We start from the raw sequence: 20,457 nt of genomic DNA on the forward strand, positions 1-20,457 counted from the left end.
GTGGGTATAAAAAGTCTGCACACCCATGTTGAAATGCCAGTTTTTTTGGTGAAAGAAAAAAAATGAGACCAAGATCACTGAATGTGACCTATATCCGATACTACCCAATTTTAAAAAATGAAATTAAATCTTTTTCAATCGGGAATGAAAAATAACTGAGATAATATTGCTGCACAAGTGTGCACACCCTCATATAACTGGGGATGTCGCTTTTTTTGTCAGAATCAACCAACCACATTCTAATTTATGATAAATGGGATCAAGAATATTCCTGCCACCATTTAAAATAACGTTCAATAAATGCAAATAAAGCTCAGATGTTCAAGTCGCCTTTCCATGATATAAAGGATTTTTTTTTCCGATCAAAAGCCTGAGGGGTTTGTTTTTGATTGATTTGTTGTACAAATACAAAAAAAAGATGTCAAACATAAATCAAAAGAAAAAAATTCCTCAATACATATTTTAATTCGGTGCAGTTTAGATGCTCAGTTATTAGGGGGGTGTTCACTTGTGCAAACACATTTAATCAGCTCATGAAAAGATGTCAATGTGCTTTTCAAATGGGTTGTAAAATTATAGGGCACAGTAACTGCAAAAAAAGATGTCATGATTTTTTTTTCTTGGTCTCTTTTTTTTTAATATCACAAAAACCTTTAAACGGGTGTGTCGATTTTTTTATATGCTCATGTGTACAGATGCCAGCATTCTTTGGAGGGACCCTTTTAACTCTTTAAACTCGTTTCATTGTTTAAAATATGTATCCTTGGAGTGACATTATTAAAAACAAAATGCCTTCGATTTTTTTTTTATCGTATCTATTTTAATCAGCAGAAATTGTGCATGTAACTATCATTTCTGCTTCCATGCAAACATTTAAAACAATGTCAGATCAATTTCATTGTAACCTTTATTTTTCTAACAAATACTTTTTATCCTTAAATGTTCACCCTTTACAACTCCAAGCCAGCCAGTTATTTATTTTTAATAATATTTGTATCCTTACATGTATTTATACCGACATTCCTTTCAATAGAGATTGCCGCCCATTTTGGATTGAATAGCAAAGTTCAGTGTTGCCATTTGACTACAGACGTTCATCTTTTAGAACGTGACGCAAACTGCAATACCCACTTCAAAATTAATCGTTTTCATAAATCATTTTCCCATCATAAATTGTCCATTACTAGCACTTGTGAATAATAAATGTGATATATAAGTGGACCTGTAAACAGACTTCTACTGTGAATACTGCCTGATAACTCACCACAGCTGGCTTTTACAACGTCGGTGCCCCAAAAAGCAAATCCACTTTGTTGCACATGTAAATACCACGCGTTTGACAGCTCTTTGCTTTCTTGCAGGGAATTAGTTTGCTCAGATGCAAGCCTACATCCGTTTCCCAAAATGTCAAACTGTAGCTTTCGGCCCATTTTCCATTTGTCACATGTTCTCTGCAAACATTGATCACCAATTTGTTGTCGCATCGGTCATGGTTATATACAACATTTTTATAAAAGCAGAACATTTCCCTGCTCCAAAGAAAGATAAATGGCTTCACACAGATCATTCGCTTCTTGGCATTTTTTAGGAACCGTGACAATATGTACACGTGATGAAAACATGTTTTTTTCTTTTTACAAAACAGTCATTGGGCGGAAAAGGGTTTATTGGAGATAAGAATATAAGAGAAATGGAAATCAATCATCCTTGGACGCCGTACTTTCGGTTTTATAATGTTTAAAGGGACCCTGACATGAACTTTGCAGCGACAAGAATCATCCTTTGGACGCCCTAAGACTGTATCAAAACACCTTTTCACGATATTCCGCCTCATTTTCGAAATTACAGATACCACTTGAACCGTCTACTGTTCGCCTCGCACTAAACGAGCGGATTTGGGTGAGCGTGGTCAAGTCTCGCCCGATTCCACATGCTTGTTTTCACACCGAATCTTTCACGTCGACTCTTATCCGTACCTGCACAGTTGATTGTCGGTGAGGGCGGAGTTCGTGCTGAGTTGAGTGACGTTTAAAATCGCGTATTTGATGACGTAAACCGAAAAAGGTGTGGTTAGTGACGTATAACTGATGCGCCCATTTGATAGTGCTGTTTGGTCGATGTGGACAAAAACACGGGTCGTTTTTCTCACTTAGTCAGGCTGGGCAATGCATATTAATGATTTTTACAAAAAAAACAATTGTTTTCAAGAAGCAGTTGTGAACTCCGAAATAGCAAGCCCAATGTTTAACAGTGTGCCATCTAGAGGAGTCAAAAAATACAACTGGTTCATGAAGGAAATGTGAAGCTTTGTTTTCCCACCACTCCATTCAATACTTGACATACCAAAACATAAATTGATATTTAATATAGGTCAAAACAGCAATTAAGTTCTGGAATCATTCCCCATCGTTTCACAACCTTACGATCAATATCAATGAGTATTGTAGCTATTCTGGAAACTTATTTTTAGCCTTCTGTATATTAAGATGATGTGTCTACCTTGCATCCGTGGCATCTGTTTTTGGGGGATTTATTTTGCAATAATTTTCCCCGCCCATGACAAAATTTGTGAAAAAAAAAAAAAGAACAAGAAAGAAAATAGTACATGCCTGACAGAAGCTGCAATGTTGCTTGGCCACTGACTTTCTGAACATTGCTTTTTTTTTTTTTTTTTTTAATTCCTGCATTCCTGTACACGACAGTAAAACGGCAATAAATTCACCACAGCAAAATACAGCGTGTACTTTTTCTTTTTATATTAAAAAAAAAAAAAAAAACACAAGTCCAGTCTTTTCCACAGGAACTTTATTGGTAACCCTCGATAGACATACAATATAATATTAATTGCCCTTAATATTATTTTATAATCTAATATGAACATTCTAGTAGATTGCAATTTATACAACATGTATCCCAGTGATCTGCATTCACTAGGGCGAGACAACATACCTCATAGGTGAGGAACAGATCAATTTTTTTTTTTTTTGGTAGGTTTGCACCATCTCCGCATTACAGATAAAGACAGACAGATAGTGACAGAATCTCCAAGTTGACCTAAAAGAGAGTACACTGACTCTAATGCAATGCATCTCAATGAATCTCAATAGTCCTAATTTATGACCTCTCTGGCCCCTATTCGGGAGATTCTGGCATTTTGATTGAAATACATAATCATGTAGTTTTTTTTTTCCATCTTCAGTGCAAGCCAGAGAGCGACATGCTTAGAAGAACATGCTGAGTCCACGGTTGAGTATCAAAGTTAAAAGTGATCTTTCACCACTCTCGACAGTTGTGGCTAAAGTGGAAGAGGACATCATTTAGCAGCATTTATTGGTGTTTTTTTTCTATGAGGTGGAAACCCTTGGGAGGCTATTTCTCAAATATACATAATTACACCTGTTTGTCTTTGTAATGCAGCATGGTGGATCTGTGATCAGTGTGGTTGAGCAATAAAACTGTACAGTGCCAAGACAGGATGCTAAGAGGCACCAGGGCCCGCTCACTCTCAAATGGAAAATTCCACTCCTTTTCTCTTTTTTTCTTTTTTGCAACCTGCACTCCCCCACCCAACATCTTTGCGGTTTTGTTCGACTCGGCCTGAATGGTCTTGCAAAACCTGCTAAGAACAGCAGATTAGATGCACTATATACATACACATATACATCAGTGGACATCAAGTAACTTTACATCAGGCAAGCATTGCATTAGCCAGTTTGTGGGTTGTCATTATTTTCAAGTCACAAGAGATAAGCATTTATTTGACGTGAAAAGAAAAATTTCCTAAACCCTTTTAGGGACAGAGGTTACGACAGTGGACAGCCGATCGTGTTATCAGGTTACAGGTTGTCATTATTTATGCGTCAAAGGGTTAATAAGCCCAAAAATATTTATTCATTCATTTTCCGATCCGCTTATCCTCACAAGGGTCGCGGGGGGTGCCGGAGCACCATCCCAGCTGTCTTCGGGCACTAGGCGGGGTACACCCTGAACTGGTTGCCAGCCAATCGCAGGGCACACAGAGACGAACAACCATCCGTGCTCACACTCACACCTAGGGACAATTTGGAGTGTTCAATCAGCCTGCCATGTATGTTTTTGGAATTTGGGAGGAAACCGGAGTACCCGGAGAAAACCCACGCAGGCCCCTGGAGAACATGAAAACTCCACACAGGGTGGCCGGAGCTGGAATCAAACCTGGTACCTCTGCACTGTGAGATCGACGCGCTAACCACTCGAGCACCGGGCTGCCGCCAAAAAATATGTTCAAAATATTTTTAAATCTGTTTCTCAAGTGAATCTGTTGAAATAGAAACATACTGTCCTTAACTTATGTGTTAACACCTTGCAAAATGATCAAGAATGAATGAATAACAACTTCCTATTTCGATACATAAAAAGATACACAAAATGGAGACGGTGTTGATTCCTTCGCAAAAGACAAAATGATCTGTCGGACGTTCGACTTCATCCAAGCAGACCGTTCAGAAATATTCTGCCTTCCTCTTGATTTTCTTGAATCACACTTGTCAATCGCTACCGTAAAAGTTATTGAACCATTCAGTCAGGTTCCGCATACAAAATCACAAACGAGACTCATGACGGGTTTCGAAATCTATGTTGTTGTGGCCAAAGACTCTCCCAAATAGTTCTAATAATATGCGAGGAAAAATGATGTCTATCTCAGTGACTTGAATGCAATGGCAGTACAGAAGAGGTGCAAACTAGGACGACCTTGAGCGTGAGCATTGCCTATTGTCCTCATTGTGTGGTTAAGACAAACACTCACAGATTCCACATTGAAGAGAAAAAGGAGGACATAAAGCCACACAACCATATTCATAATTATCTACCCGGACAAGCGCGTTTTGCATACTCATTTAGTTACCGTGGAGCCAAAGTCCAAGACGGGGCCGTGTGTGTGTTGACAGAGCTGAACACACAAAAGCATACGTACAGTCTACAACGCACAATCCAAAAGGTGGCTATTTTTAGTCATAGTCTGTTTGTTTTATTTGGTAGATTTTTTTTTTCTTTCCGTGAACAATGAGTGACTTGAAATAAGATGACGGTGTGGTAGAAGAAGGGTTGGCTTCACGATATCTATTCCATTGCACCACTCGTGTTCCTCTCTTCTTTGGAACGTGACTAAATCGGTGATTCTGTAAAAGTCCAGGAGCGAAGAATGCGGGCGTCACCGGGCGAAGTTTCTTACCCGCTGCACGGGTGGGGAGGACAGTGCGCGCTCACCCCCAAAAACGCCCTCAGTCCACATACATGGGAGAGGTGGGAGAGGCGGGGATCTGATCCAGTATGCGGCACACATAAGTGGCGACATCCACAAAACGCTCTTCATACATGAGAATGAACGGATGTTTCTGGGGAAAGACAAACACGCGCGATCGTTAATAATATAGATGAAGACAAAAACTTATATTATCACTCTAACGGGACAATTAAATCCGGTTCCACCAAACTGTACAACTCTATGTGCTGCTAATGAGCGGAACCAAGGACAAAGGGGAAATCTCTTTGAAGTCCAACCTCCCCATGTATAGGTTGGAATTCTCAACTCAACTCCATGACATTTGATATTCACTCCGACAAAAGGAGACACTTACCAGCAACTCCCTGTACTTTGGCCTTTTAGATTCATCCTTTGTAAGGCTGGGGAGATAAGAGCGTAATTTTAGATTCCTCCCCAAAAAAAAGCACGAAGTCATACACAGAAAGTATTCTTCAAAAAGGATGTTTAAAGACCTAAATTCTTTTTTAAGAGCCGTAAATGCTATTGCATGCCTAGGTTGTGTTTCTAGATTGGGGATTTCACTTATTGAAGTCGTGTTCTGGAACGTAACCCTCATGGAGGGAGATTTATTGGATTTTTTTTTTTCTACGTAATAAATTTATAACAACTACATTTAAAAAGTCATCCTAAACCTCTTTCCTCAATTACATAGAGAGTACAAGCAGTTTGTGGAGGAAGTGCTCCAACTGACAAGAGCCCTCAGCTATCCTGTGTTCTCCCCTGAAAATCTGATCTGTTGTTTTTCTGCTCAAGCTAAAACAATGTTACTTTGGCGCCATCTGGTGGCACATTTTGCATCGCGGCAACCTGAAATGATACTTCTGCTTCTTTCCTTACGCAGCTATTACTAGACTAAGTTTGTAAATGCCAAAATGTGAATTTAATGACTCACTTATTGTTTTGTAAAGTGCTAGTGATATATTTGCTTACCCATGTGTGATGTCACGTTAGTTTGCGCTAGCATGGCATTTAGGCTAATATGCTAACTACTATCATGTATTGATCTTAACATTTTTTTATCCGGGTAAGGAAGTTGAGAACAGATTCTCATTTGCAATAGCAACCAAGAGGCACTTTGACTGAATTTGAATTTGATGAACCTCATGTGATGAGAGTTTGTTGTGTTGAGGAAAAAAAAAAAAAAAGTACTGAACAGTTGCTTGTTGTTGGCATTAGGCGGACCCCTCTCGCCTCCAAAGCCATTACTTTTCAAGAGACCAAAATAACGACATGTTTGTCCAACTATTCACATTGTATCCATTTTCAACACTTTAGATTGATCAATCATTTGTTTAAAAATTACTTTCAAACTTTCACTATTCGAGACAGGGCTCGTAAGACTGCATGAATAAGGTGACTTGACTTGGATGTCATGTTCCAATTTTATGGTTGGTGCCTCCAGTGTGGCAGGCATTGGGAGAGACAATTTAAATTAAAACTGCATGACTTTTGCTTACCATAAGTTCACAAAATTGATGAACTTCGGGGAGAACTGCCTCTCCTCAGAATTACTGAGCTGTGGAGGCTCTCCTTTCACCACTTGCGTCAGCTGATCAAAAACACTGTTCCACTTGGGGTATGGAAACCTGCCAGTGGCCAGCTCATACTGGAAGCAAACACAAAAACCGTATGAGTTTAAGATGCCGAACAATCTGAAGTTGGATAGCACTGCAATTCCATGTGGTGCCGACATGATACAAAAAAAGCCGTGATTTCGGTGGTGGAAGGAAAGGGATTTCTTACCAAGGTGATTCCCAAGCTCCATACATCCGAGCGGACATCGTAACCTTGTCTAGAGGCACTGGGGTCTATTCTTTCAGGCTGAAAAACGCACAATCACAGCATAGCCCTCATGTAGAGTTGATGGTTTACACTCGATTGATAAAAAAAAAATAAGTAAGGACACACCGAGTTCCAGAACACGACACAAATACAAACATTATGAATGTAAAAAGTAATATTGTCAGCAGATCGTGATGTTTCGTTTACATCCATGTTGATTATTTTTCTGCATTTGAGCCCACCTTCTTTCATCAATCTGATACATAGTTGTAACGGGTTGGCATGTCGGATAAAGAGATGGATGTAAACTCGTAATTCTTTTTACTTACTGCCATGTAGGGCCTGCAGCCGGCATCTCTGGTCTTGGCTATGGAGTCCACGAGCTGGCCGCTGATCCCGAAATCACACAGCTTGATGTTACCCTTTCGGTCCATGAGAATGTTGGAAGGTTTGATGTCTAGAATGGTTGAGGGTGACATTTTGGTTCAGTCCAACTTTCAAGAAAATTCTGTATCATGACGATTATTATGCAGGTAGAAATTAAAACCTCACGTACAATCAAAACAAACAAAAAAATACGATCAGGGAGGCGCATTGTAATGCAATTTTTTCAATGAGAATTCTGTTGATCATGTGGGATTCAATTTTGAACAGTCCTAACAGGGATGTGTAATTACCGTATTTTCTGCACTAAAAGGTGCTTTGGAGTATAAGGTGCACCCTCAATGAATCCCCTTTTTAAAAACTGTTTTCATGTATACGGTGCACCACATGACATGGCGCATAGAATAGAAGCTACTATAGCTGCTGCGGTTGCGTTAGGCATCCACTAGATGGTGCTACGCTAAAGAGAATACAATACAATACAATACAGCGTTTATTTATACAGAGTGTTCTCAACCGTTGCGGCTGTAACAAAGCGCTTTACAGAACATTTAAAATACTTCGTCCAAGAAATCAGAATCTTCTTCTTCTCCTTTCGGCACGTCCCTATTCAGGGGTCGCCACAGCGAGTCAGTAATTTCCATCCGCCCCTGTAAACCGTCCTACCAACTCGCATGGTCGTCTTGGCAAAAGTTTTACGCCGGATGCCATTCCCGACGCAACCCTCCCCATTTCTCCGGGCTTGGGACCGGCACTGGGGAACAGTGCACCCCCAGGGGAGGGCACTGCTCCCCAACGGCTGGGTTGTCCAAGAAATCAGAATATGGATCCATATATAAGGCACATCGGATTATTAGGCGCACTGTCGGTTGTGGAGAAAATTGAATGTGTTTAGGTGCGCCTTATAATGCAGAAAATACGGTAATCAAAATGTGAGCGGGATTTTGGCTTCTCACGATCACAAAATATCAAGAAACGCCATTAATGTGCTGAATGGGGTGTTTACAAGTGCTGACATTTTGAAACAAGCAGGAATGCATCGTGCTGCTTATACGGCAAATTTGTGACAATGTTATTCCGCCCTCTCTGAGCATGCTTTAAACTGCTTTATGAAACCCCATTCGACATTAACTGTAAAGCTTAACACACAACAAAAAGAATTACACACAGTGTATATTTAAACACAAGACATACTCCCTATACACAACACATAAAATACAAACAACGAGCTCACCTCTGTGAATTATTTTCAAGTTTTCCTTTAAGTGGTTCAGTGCTTTCACGGTCTGTTAAAAAGGCACAAAACCCCAACTATGATTCTGACAATATGCACAGTATCACATTAAAACACACAAAGGAAAAAGCGTCATGCTCTACTTACCGCTAATGTTATTTTGCCTAATATTTCCTCTGGAATAACATCATCGAATGCACAATATACATATTTATAAAATTTGTCTAATGAGGTAGACATAAGCTCCATGCAAATCCAACAGTCCCCCTGAAACAAAAATAAAAACCAAAACGTTTTAACACAAGACATCTTTATAAAAAACAAAAAGATGATAAGACACACACAACACACCAAGAGCACATTTTGCCATGTTGCCCGAGGTTTGTCATACCTCTCTGAAGAGCGCCCCGTAGAACTGAACAATGTATGGACAGTCGCTACTCCTCATCACCACGTCGAGATCCATCAACAGTTGCTTTTGCTCCTTTTCATCCACAGTGGAACGAATCCTCTGAGGGCAAAAATAGCACAACCACACATCGCATTTTTGTGATCGGTTTTAACTTTGAAGGAGTCAAGATGCAACCGCGATCTTCTATTAAGACGCGTCGATGATTCCGACGCACTTACCACAGACATCGGCACTTCAGAAATAGTACGTCACTAAGTGTGCACCTGCTCTAACGTCAACTTATTTTATGATGTGGGTCATATCTTCGAAATTCTGTTGTCACAAGGGCAATATTTGCCAATTTCGGGAGTCACCTTGACTGCCATAATCTGGCCCGTGGGTTTGTGGACCATCTTATTGACGGAGCCGTACGCCCCACGGCCGATCTCCCCGAGGTCTCTCAGGTCCTCAGCCGTGAAGTCGCAGTGCTGCTCAGGAGAAATCTTCAGCTTCCCTGACGATTCAATGCTGTGTGTCCTCAGCCGCTCTCTACAGGACCGTAAGGATGGGACAGAAGGGATGAAACAAGACGGAATCAATTAGCAGAGGAAGTAGCAAATTAGGAGGAGGATGAACCCAAGAGATAACTGTCATTATTGATTTAATATTATCTTATATTTTTCGAATCACAAGGCGCAGTTCAAATCCTTGAATTTTCTCAAAAATCAACAGTGCGACTTGTCATCCGGTACGCCTCCTGAATGGATGTCGGATTTTTAGTTTGTCGTCTGTAATTCAAATTCACTTTCATCGCTCCCGGGCAAACATGTTTTCATCATACCATAACTAGAACTACTTCCTGCTTCCTTGTCTATGAATCATGAGAAATGTAGACCTACCAGCCTAAAGCTGTAGTCACAACAAACGGCGTGTTTCAATGTTACAAATGTGGCACAATATCATGGCGGTCGATGTAATGGGCAGATAAACAACAAAGCAAAGTTCCAATAGCTGCTGGGATTGAGCAAAAAAGGAGCAGGTTTAGATAATGGCGAGCGAGGAAGTTAGCGTATCTTCTCAGTGTACTGACTTGTTGATAGCTGCTGAATTTTCAACCAAGATTGCATTTCGCAGCCATAATAACAAAAAGTACCGTATTTTCCGCTTTATAAGGCGCACCTAAAAGCATATGATTTCCTCAGAAGCCGACAAGGGTACCTTATAATCCGATGCGCCTTATATATGGATCAATAGTCTGATTTCCTGGAGGTATTATTTTAAATGTTCTGTGAAGCGCTTGTTACAGCTGCAGCGGTTGTGAAAGCGCTATATAAATAAAGCTGCATCGTATTGTATTCCATTTAGGGTAGCTCCATCTCGTGGATGCATAACACAACCTCAAACACTATTGTAGTTTCTATTGTAACGCGGTGCGTCCAATATATGAAAACTGTTTTAAAATAGGCCGTTCATTGAAGGTGCGCTTTATACTCCGAAGCGCCTTATGGTGCGGAAAATACGATACTTTTATATCATTGTGCAGGTAATACGGTATAAGAACACAACGACCGGTCACCAGATTGATGAGCAATGTCCAAACTTTTTTTTCGACTGTCGGAGGAGTCCCCTCCTTCTCGCTTCTCCGATCGAAAACAAACTCCGCGTGCACGGTGAACAAAAGTGCATGAGGTCTGGTGTGAACCTAGCATAACAACGCTAAATCTATCAAACACTCATACGGTAAAATTTGAATAAACTATTTGACATACAATGCTTCACAAAGATAGTGCGCCTCATGTCTGAAAATGTACGAAATTGGACCCGTTCGTTTATATTGTGCATAATAATCTGGTGGGCCTATTGGTGCGAAATATATAGTCGTCATTTTAAAGGTGGAAAAGGTTCCATGAAATGACGTTAAGAGTTCTGTTGGGTTGTATTGAATTAGTCTCAGTGAGTAAAGTTTCAAACTTGAACAAAAAGAAAAACATTTTTGATCTGTCAATAGTTGATGAGATGTTGACTTTGGGTTTATTGAAGGAGGTATGTGATTTCAACTCTGACACACACTTGAATCACGAGGATTGATTTTTTTATTTTATTTTTTTTGCCATGACAACGGCCAAAAAATTATAAACCCAACATTGGCCGAGCCTACTCACATGTGGGGGTTCTGGAAGGAAGGGGGCGTCGGATTGAGCGGAAGGCGGGATGCTGGCTTCACCGGAGGGCTGGCGAAATTCAGCTTCAGCGCTTTACGTTTGCCTGGCGGAACAAAAACACAGACGGGTCCATATTGCCACAACCATGCACATCTCAATACGATGCACTGCAAAACATGGCGTGACGTGTCAAGCGATGCGGCGTTATATAATGCTCAATAACTTCCACACTAAAGGGTACAGCACCCAGCCACAACATTATATGACCCCTTGCACGACAGAATGGCATCTGAGACGAGAGCTGTACTGTGAAACCATAAAAATGAACATCTGGATAAATAAATATCACTCAGATAACGTCAATCAAAAAAAAAGGCACTAGATCATGAACATTTGAGACAACTGGATATCATTTCATCGTGCAAGTGATAATAATTCAAGTTGTGGAAGTAATTTGACACCAGGCAGGTCAGTAACTAATGGAAAGGAGGAACAGAACGAGGAATCACCCATGTTAAAAGTTTTGGGGAAATTAAAAAACTAATTAAGTGGCTCTGCGCATCATTTTTGACCCCGTGAGGATTCGAGAAAATCCGAAATACATTCAAAATGATTCAAACTCGCACGCCAACATCATATATTTTTTTTTAAAGAAGCATTGACGATAGATGCTCAATACCAATAAGATGTTAATTAAGTGGCTCTGCGCATCATTTTTGACCCCGAGGATTGGAGAAAATCCGAAATACATTCAAAATGATTCAAACTCGCACGCCAACATCGTATCTTTTTTTTAAAAAGCATTGACGATAGATGCTCAATACCAATAAGATGCATATATGTGCGTAATGTGAGGATCCCACTGGGTGTGACTTTTATGACCATGAGCCACAAGTAATGGATCATGGGAAATTGCGATTCCCAGGATGACACCAGCTGAGAATCCCTGATCTAGAACAAATCATTTCCCCCCTGTGACGGAAAGTGCCTGCCACATTCACAAGTGTTACGTCCTCTTTGCCATGCCCCTGTTCAAATCAAGCGCAAAGCGATTCCAATACTATCAAGTACTACTCCAAACATGGCGTTCTTGGGCAAAATTGAGTTAAGCAAGTGGAGAGTGGACAGACTCCCAAATTACCAAAGCACCACACAGGCTGCCTCAATAGTATACAGTGGCTTCCTTCCCATCCATTTTGACGTGTCAAATAGAACAGCTCTCCATTCAAATGTGCCTCTGACAGCAGCCCGTCATGACGAACGGTGTCCAGAAGCCGAATGACAGAAGCGAGGGAAACCACCTTAGACTACTGAGGTGTACGTGTACCCACAGAGAGATTAGCGTGCAAGTTATTTGCTTACTTTGGGAAACTCCAGACAGGCTTATCTGAAATCCTGAAGTAAGAATCAAAAGAACACACATTTACTTTCGATTTGGTTTCCTTTACGACTGCGTCGCGATTCAAAAGTGTATTTTAGGTGGGTTGGTTGATTAAAACACTGTGAAATATTTTTGCCGTTGCGATGAATGTGATTCATGACGGGATCTTGCCATTTTTTTTTTTTCGTTGTCACTACACAACACCACAGACACCTGTTGAAAACGGACAAATTGGATCATGTTATGTCTGTGCTGACACTGCCGCTGATCGGTTGAGTTTTTAAACGTGTCATTTGGGCGTCTGTGCTTGTGGGTTGTTGCATGTCTTCCATACGCCTTATAAGAGACGTTTCACTCAAAATGTACGTGGAAATAGACCGACAGTATATCAAATATCCGAATCGGGCCCTTGGATCTGGATTGTAAATCCAGCCTGAACGTCTGTTAACATGAATAAAAGTAACGGTACGGTATGCTGTCCAGTGTATTATTGTCTAAAAGAAAAAAAGAAAAAAAAAACATTTAGAAAAGGAAACTTACCCAACAACATGCAGCTTCACGATATAAATAAAGATGCAAAGGTCAGTCAAACCTCAGTTCATGAACTTCATTTGTTGTGTGACTCGGTTTGCAAACCAAAGCAGATGTTCCCCCTCTCATTAAATAGGAATAGAATTAATCCGGTCTAAGCCCCAAAACAAATGTATGTTTACTTTGTTTTGTGGCTTTGCGTACGACATCTTTAGCTGCTTTTACTCCCGCTTTGCTTTTAAGAATAATACAGATCCCGCCAAACAAAATTGTGGAGCAAATTCAGAAACACGAACACGATTATGTTCAGGTATTATTTTTTTCTTTGTCCAACTGTAACAAGATTAGACTTCCTAATAACACCATGACTTGAATTTTCACTTTATTGGGAGCCATACTAATGACTTTGTTAGAGCAAAATGGTGTAAGTAAAATTTAGTACATGACACTGGCAACGAACGTATGTTGGAGAAACCATAACGGTTTATTCTTTGCTGACGCTGTGACTGCTCGTGAATGGATGCAAAGTTCAAGAACCGAAGCAAAAATAGTTTGAAAAGCTTATTGGTAATTTTGTTTGCAAGTGTCATTCATGAATCGAGGTGTTGACTGTGCACATAAATTACAATTTTAAATAATAATACCATAACAGAAGAGTGTTTGGGTACGTTTTTAGATATTGATCGTATTTGCGATTATAAGACCCAAAGAAAGTGTAAAAAAAGTAAAACAGATCACTTCCAACACCCTAGTAAGATAAATGTGAATACCTGTTTCATTTTGACATCTCCAGCAGCTGTTGGTTTCTGTAGGGTTTAGATCAAAGATTTGATACTACACATGTGCCACAGCTTAAAATCATGCAAATACACATTTGTGAATAGGACCATGTTGCTATTTATCATGTCATGATGGAAGGGGGTGGGGCAAATCATTCAATGGAAATGTCATCCATCAGCAACCATCAATGCATCCCTCACCGAACATGATGCTGCCTAATGTGCCATTGCACTTTGTCAAGAAAGTGTGAGAACATTGGATCTGCAGATTGACACATTTGTCATTCTGAACCAAGGAAGTGACCCTTCCCATGATCCTTTCCGGAGACTTTAACAACAATATAATACATTTAAGAATAGATAACACATCCAATAATAAATCAGGATTGAAAGCAGATTTACAACTTATAAGGTGGGTTTAATGCTTCATGGAAATAATACTTGATCTAAATCTGTATTGCATTAGGAAAGTGTAATTAGCTCGGGTCAATCACTAGCATTGATTCATAAAAGTCGGGTGACGAGACGCATGTATTATAATTAATTTGTAGTTCAGTTGTAATGAGATATTGTGCGCATAACAGTGGCGTGGCTGAAAAGAAATACTTTCAATGCAGGCCTGGTTTGCTCACTGCTAGTTTCAGCAGAACGGCAGCACCGTCAGTGACGTTGGTCCTATATTTACTTATTAAATGCATTATTTGCGTTTCTAAACATCCTAGTTTTGTAGTAACGGGGATCGTGACAAACGAGGGCAATACAAGTCTCCAAGATGCCAAACAGGCCCGGCGATGCAGCAGCTAAACGAGGCTACTGCATCATTGCTAACCTGATAGCTGTGAGTTGTTTGTGGAGCTGTTTGAAGTTAGCTAAACCAAGCAAGGGCGTATGCGGAAACGGTTAAATGTATACTTCAACGTAAAAGACTACACAGACCTTATTGTTATTATTATTCGTGTTATAATTCACAAACACGTGACACGGTGTTCATAGAACGTTTCGTGTCTATATGGTTTACATTTCGATTTGTAGTCCATGGATTTATTCGCGTGTCAAAGCAATTCATTTAGGATCCAACAATAATTAGGATTTTATTTTGAAAAGTCCAGGTACATAGTCCGATATCAATCTATCTACTTTTACAACTGTTCCTACTTATGGGAGCTACTATGCTACATTTCCTTACAGCTCGCGTTTTAAGATAGACAAGATAAAATATGTTTGTGTACCTTGCATACTGCTACTCTGTGTCTGCTGGTGGAATTGGTGCGACGCGGATCCTACAATGCTGAAGCTGTTGCTGGAGCTGGAAGAGGTGCTGTCAGGACTGGGAGTCGCCATTGTTGTGTTGGGTTCCGGCAGCAGCTCTCGGGCTGCAATGCAGATAGTGAAACTTCGCCCTCTCGCTGCCTCCAGACGGGACACTGCGCAACTTGAACGCAGCAGACGCGATATGGCCACGTCTTTGCTGACGCTGCCTTCACGTACTGTCGGACAAACCAAAATCTCATTACCCACCGCGAACAACGTCCACAATCTTTCCCCCTTAAAAAAAAAAAAATAAACATCAAATGAATCCTGTTTATTACTCTAACTATTGGCTCATCTTGGACAGCAATGGTGTATTAATTTCTCCGTATGAGTCATATTAATCTCAACGGTGCCAGATTATGCCGGGAGAAATCATGAGGTGTGCCGCAATTAATTGCACATTTACACTTAATTGGTCCGGGAATTATTCAAACCGAATGATGTATTATCTGTATTAATGCCAATGATGTCGAGAGACAGGCAGACCGATTACAGTAAATGCGCAATCCGCTAGATGGCAGAAGACACAAATTAATCACTGCATCCCACTTTTACTTTTCATTCAACAAGCAAAAGATTTGTGACTAGCAAAGCAAATCCTATTTTCACAGCGAGTACATTTCTGAAAAGGTTGAGACGATATATATATATATATAAAATGCAACTCCTATGTAGCCAATTTAACCAACATGATGTCATTTAGGGAAATGTGAAATTTAAAAAATATTTCTCCAACAATAATTGCTCTTCCTTGTTCAACTCTTACTAATGTGGTCAGTATATTTTTCTGATTGACTACAGATTGCACCAAAATAATAAGATGCTCTTGAAAGCTACTGGTGGGGTTGGGGATAAAAATATAAAAACTGAAAAATATTTTACATTTTGTTTTTGTGTTTATCCTGGTGAGTACTAGTGAGTCCACAAATGTCTTTTGTGCTCTACTTCACATCTTGTCAGTAATCTCAATCAACATTTTCGGTGTGAGCTTGTCATGTCACCAGAAAAACAATAGCTTGCAAAAAAAAAAAAAAAACACAAAAAAACAGTCGCCACAAACGTTAAGACAAGGCATGTGCATATAAGAGACAGGTAAAATGCCAGTGATTTAAAAATAATCAAATGAATAAAATGTCAGCAAACTGTTTTATTTTTAATCAAAATGTTTTCCAGTGCATTCAAAATTTACCAGATATTGCAAGTGAAAATAAAAGTGCTACAAGTGTGTGAAACATATGCCCTGATGACACTGTGTCACCTCATAAAACATTTGTTTGACAATCATTAATATTTACTCAGTTCAGTGCAAAATAATTCATGTCCAAAGTGGAACAATGTTGCCTGAAAGATTCATCTTCCTCACGATCACCCACCTTGTAAGTTTACATACATTATGTCAAACGTACATGCAAAATGACAGCCGACACAGTAAATAAAACGTTTAGTAATCTTTGGTTGTCACTGCCTCACAGACAGGCAATCAAGGAAAGAAAATGTCAATATCTGGAATCCTCCCGACCCCCTTCAAGACCATCTTGTCATCATACACGGAGACGGTGCCGAACGCGTTGCTGTCTGGTGGCGTCTCGATGACTCCCTCCAGCGTAAGGTGGTGGATTCCTGTCCTTTTATCCAAGCAATATCCACCATCATGATCATGCCCGGCAATGAAACACACCACACAATTGTGGGCCTGGATAATGGATAGGAGCTCATCGAAATTCCAGGCCAGGCACACGGGCGTTGTGGAGAACGGGTGGACTGGGAGGTGACCTGCAAAGTCAAACAGGGCCATAAACGACTTTTGAGATCTCCAAATATTACATTTATGTTACCTCAAATTGGAAATTTTTCACTTTTTAGACACACCCACGCTTAGTAGCATTTGTAGTACAGTATAAGCCACTAGCTGACCAAAAATGGAGAACGGGCCACAAATGACCCACAGGCCAGACTTTGGGCACCAATGCCTTAGACAGATAAAACGATTAACTTTTCTATCACTGTGATCGATGGATGCTGACGCAAAGGTAGTAAAAAAAAAAAAAAAAATACAACAGGACTTACTGACAATGGTGACTTTCTCACGTTTCTTGTCGGCCGAGGTCAGAACAGATTCGAGCCAGTCCAGCTGGGCTTTGCTGAAACCACCATTGAACTTTGAGAACCTCTGCTCCAGGTCATCAAATGATACTGGGATAAGTACAAAAAAAAGGAAAGAAAAAACATTCAAGCCATTTGTTTGGGGAAGGAGCAAAACTAATAGTGTGACGGCACAAATTTAGTTTTTATTTGTGTGTGTGTGTGTGTGTGTGTGTGTGTGTGTGTGTGTGTGTGTGTGTGTGTGTATATACAACACATTGTACAACTTTAGGCCGGCTCGCTAATGATTGTTTACATGATCATGAGACAATTCATGTTTCGATTAGTTAATGTGCGTTCGTTTTACCACAAGGGAAGTACGTTTGACGTCATGGAAAAAAAACGTCTACATTATGTTATGTGTGGTTACCCGGAGGGGAGTTGAGATCCTCGTTGTTGTTGTGTTGTTTTATCCAATTTAAAGCACCGTGGTACTGCACACTGTCCTCATCGACACCAAGCAAGCTCACGTCATAAGCGTCCAACACGACAAATGTGAACCCGGGGAAGGGAGTGAAGCTATAGGCGTAGATATCTCCACCGGCCCGGGTTCCACTGAGGCTGGTGTCGGCAAGGACGGAGCTGTTCAACTTGGATCGCAACAGCTCGCTTCTAGTGAAGTTGTAGAACTCGTGGTTGCCCCAAACATGATGCACCTCTATGGGACTGAGGCTGAACTCTTCCAAGACTTTCTCCACTGCTCGGCTGGAGGCGCCGCGATCCTTGTTAAACCCGTCGATGATGTCTCCCAGCTGAATAATGAACTTTGGACGTGGAGCCGAGTGAGACCAGCTCTCCCGAGCTTTTCTGAGCAGCTCAAGACTACTTCGGTAGTATCGCCTTCTTGTTTGGCTGAAATTGAGCCCGTCGTCCATGTCGGCGTACTGAATGTCGGCTATCACGCCGAATGTAAACAGTGGCGCTCGCTGACAACTGTCGTCCATCGCCGGTCTTTTCTTGGCTCACAACGGTGTGCTTATGGGAGTGTTGCAAGTGTACAGTGTACGTCATCCCTTCACGTGTTACGAGAAGTCACGTTCATCATTGCTTGTCATTTCTTACACGTCAAATTCCGAAGACGTTAGCTTCACGTTGAGTCAGTGGTCGTGTGCCCTTATTTCATTTCCGGCTTGGTACCTTCAAAAGAAGTAAAAGAGTGGCATCAGAGGGTAAAAGTGCAAATCAAGAAAGTTTCAATTAACGATTATCTTCAGAGGCGGGAGATAATACAGAAACATGACTTTTATAAGTGTAAATTGAGGGGTTCGTTGTTTATGAATGGATGGCTCTACGTTAAGAAACGGCAAAAGGAGAGATGGACTCCGTTTAAACGCGGCTTTATTTTGAAACGCCTGCTCCGCAGTACGATCGAAAACACACCTTCCTGCTTTCCTTTTCTTCAGCCAATCAGAAGCTAGCAACATAAAACCTTGTCTCAGCAATTCTTAAACAACAGAATGTAATTTAGGTAATCTTAACATGAAATAATGGGACGCTCAAACATGAAATGATAATCCAGGTACTTAATAATATAACATAAATTTACATAAACTTGGGTGATTTCTGTAAGCCACGAAAAGTGTTTCTCTAAACACTTGCGTTTCTCTTAATGGCCAAAAGGCGGCGACTAAATTATTCTGACAGAAGTTGCATCGTGACGTATGTAAAGTACTGCGATTACTAACCAAAGATTTAGAAAAACTTTATTTATTCTAGTGAGCAACGTGGATGCATAGAGCAACAACGGTATTTGACACACGTTTGCAACATAAATAAACAATCAATAAAATAAATACATTTCACAGGGTACAAAGGGTGTGGTGGAATCAACACACTGGTATGCACGATGCATTTACATGTCTGCACTAATAAGTACTCATGACATTACATTAGGTTACAACACACATTATATATTGTAACACTGTTTATATAGAGCAGAGGTCTGGACTCTCAGTGTTCTGTGAGTGAGATAATCCAAGATCCAGAGAATGATCTGGTCATCCAGGTTTAAATTCTGATGGAGTCAGTCTGCTTGGACGTGTGGCTGCAAGGTGTTCAATGCAGAGAATTCTGTCAAAAGACGTCTGGCCGACGTGTTGGAAAGCTTTGAGTGTTTGTGGATGGTACTGATGATGTCCGTGGACCTGATGTACAAATTGGAGGTGGTCGAGCAGTGAATCGGTCTAGAAGAGAATGTGCTGTTCATGACCCTCAAAAATGGCCGTCACCAAGACAGAATTATTATTATGATTAGTGATAATAATCATAATAATATTAACTCATTCAGTGCAGACCATTTTCAGACCCTCCTTTATCCTACCACATTAAAAAAGACGGACCTGGGATTGGATTCTTGGATTCATAAAAAAAATAAAAAACGTCCCCGAGCTGAATTAGTTCATTAATTAATTTAATTTAATCAAGAATCAAGAAAACATGCAAACTCCACACAATGTCCATATTGTCCTAATTGTATATATTCTTTTCATGCTCTTCTAGAATGTTCCTGTATGACTGACTGGGCGGTTTGTTTCTTGCAAAAATTGAAAACAAAAATACTCAATTAAAAAAAAAGAGTTTGCTTATCATCACAATATATGATTGGGATAATTTACTGTTTTGTGCATTCAAATACAGTATTATTATCCACCCATCAACTTACTAAACTGCTCGCTCTGTTCAGGTTTTTGCGGAGCTGGAGCCTCACCAAGTTTACTTTGTGTGAAAGACAGATGACACCCTGGACTGTTTGCCAATCAGTCACAGGGCTATTATCCATCCATACATTATCTGATCCGCATATCCTCACGGAGGTTGAGGGACAGGCTATTATTATTATTATTATTATGATCATGATTATTGGTGGTGATACAAAATCATAATTCCCATTTGCATACTGACAACACACCCTTGCATTATGGCAAATGACATAAAATAAAATAAAATAAAAGCCATATGGAAAAACAACTGTAACATTGACCATTCGCAGGCAAATGATTGGCTGCATTTGCACAAATGAAAGTCGTAATCTCGTAGCGTCGGGAGAAACAATTGT

The 20,457-nt window shown here is 40.3% G+C and overlaps 2 protein-coding genes across 4 annotated transcripts; both read right to left on the reverse strand.

The window, feature by feature from the left end:
* Positions 1 to 4,796: 4,796 nt before the first annotated feature.
* Positions 4,797 to 15,419, reverse strand: map2k4b (mitogen-activated protein kinase kinase 4b). 3 transcript variants are annotated; one of them, XM_019864451.1, is made up of 13 exons: positions 15,179 to 15,419; positions 13,941 to 13,976; positions 12,621 to 12,653; positions 11,259 to 11,361; positions 9,471 to 9,645; positions 9,097 to 9,216; positions 8,853 to 8,972; positions 8,706 to 8,757; positions 7,417 to 7,544; positions 7,049 to 7,126; positions 6,763 to 6,911; positions 5,619 to 5,664; positions 4,797 to 5,375 (listed from the first exon to the last, which is right to left on the reverse strand). In XM_019864451.1, exons 1-13 carry the CDS (start codon positions 15,288 to 15,290, stop codon positions 5,262 to 5,264), a joined length of 1,266 nt encoding a protein of 421 aa, XP_019720010.1. In that variant the 5' UTR covers positions 15,291 to 15,419; the 3' UTR covers positions 4,797 to 5,261. The 3 variants fall into 3 exon arrangements, with proteins under 3 accessions (XP_019720010.1, XP_019720011.1, XP_019720012.1); XM_019864452.1 differs by lacking the exon at positions 12,621 to 12,653 and having other exon boundaries at positions 15,179 to 15,417; XM_019864453.1 differs by lacking the exons at positions 12,621 to 12,653; positions 13,941 to 13,976.
* A 968-nt stretch (positions 15,420 to 16,387) lies between these two features.
* On the reverse strand, positions 16,388 to 18,519 carry adprm (ADP-ribose/CDP-alcohol diphosphatase, manganese-dependent). Its single transcript, XM_019864454.1, has 3 exons — positions 17,773 to 18,519; positions 17,328 to 17,453; positions 16,388 to 17,033 (listed from the first exon to the last, which is right to left on the reverse strand). The coding sequence occupies exons 1-3, from the start codon at positions 18,344 to 18,346 to the stop codon at positions 16,741 to 16,743; spliced, it is 993 nt and encodes a 330-aa protein (XP_019720013.1). The 5' UTR covers positions 18,347 to 18,519; the 3' UTR covers positions 16,388 to 16,740.
* Between the last annotated feature and the right edge of the window lie 1,938 nt (positions 18,520 to 20,457).

The sequence above is a fragment of the Hippocampus comes genome, unplaced genomic scaffold (genome assembly GCF_001891065.2).
Source record: "Hippocampus comes isolate QL1 unplaced genomic scaffold, H_comes_QL1_v1.1 scaffold267, whole genome shotgun sequence".
Classification (NCBI taxonomy): Eukaryota; Metazoa; Chordata; class Actinopteri; order Syngnathiformes; family Syngnathidae; genus Hippocampus; species Hippocampus comes.

Coding starts and splice junctions, on each gene's coding strand:
- map2k4b (XM_019864451.1), bottom strand. CDS start 15,290: ATGGCGACTCCCAGTCCTGACAGCACCTCTTCCAGCTCCAGCAACAGC. Junction 8,973..9,096: donor ACGGGGCGCTCTTCAGAGAG/GTATGACAAACC, acceptor TTTTTGTTTCAG/GGGGACTGTTGGATTTGCAT. Junction 8,758..8,852: donor TAGGCAAAATAACATTAGCG/GTAAGTAGAGCA, acceptor CCTTTTTAACAG/ACCGTGAAAGCACTGAACCA.
- adprm (XM_019864454.1), bottom strand. CDS start 18,346: ATGGACGACAGTTGTCAGCGAGCGCCACTGTTTACATTCGGCGTGATA. Junction 17,454..17,772: donor GGATCTCAACTCCCCTCCGG/GTAACCACACAT, acceptor TACTTATCCCAG/TATCATTTGATGACCTGGAG. Junction 17,034..17,327: donor TGAGAAAGTCACCATTGTCA/GTAAGTCCTGTT, acceptor TTGACTTTGCAG/GTCACCTCCCAGTCCACCCG.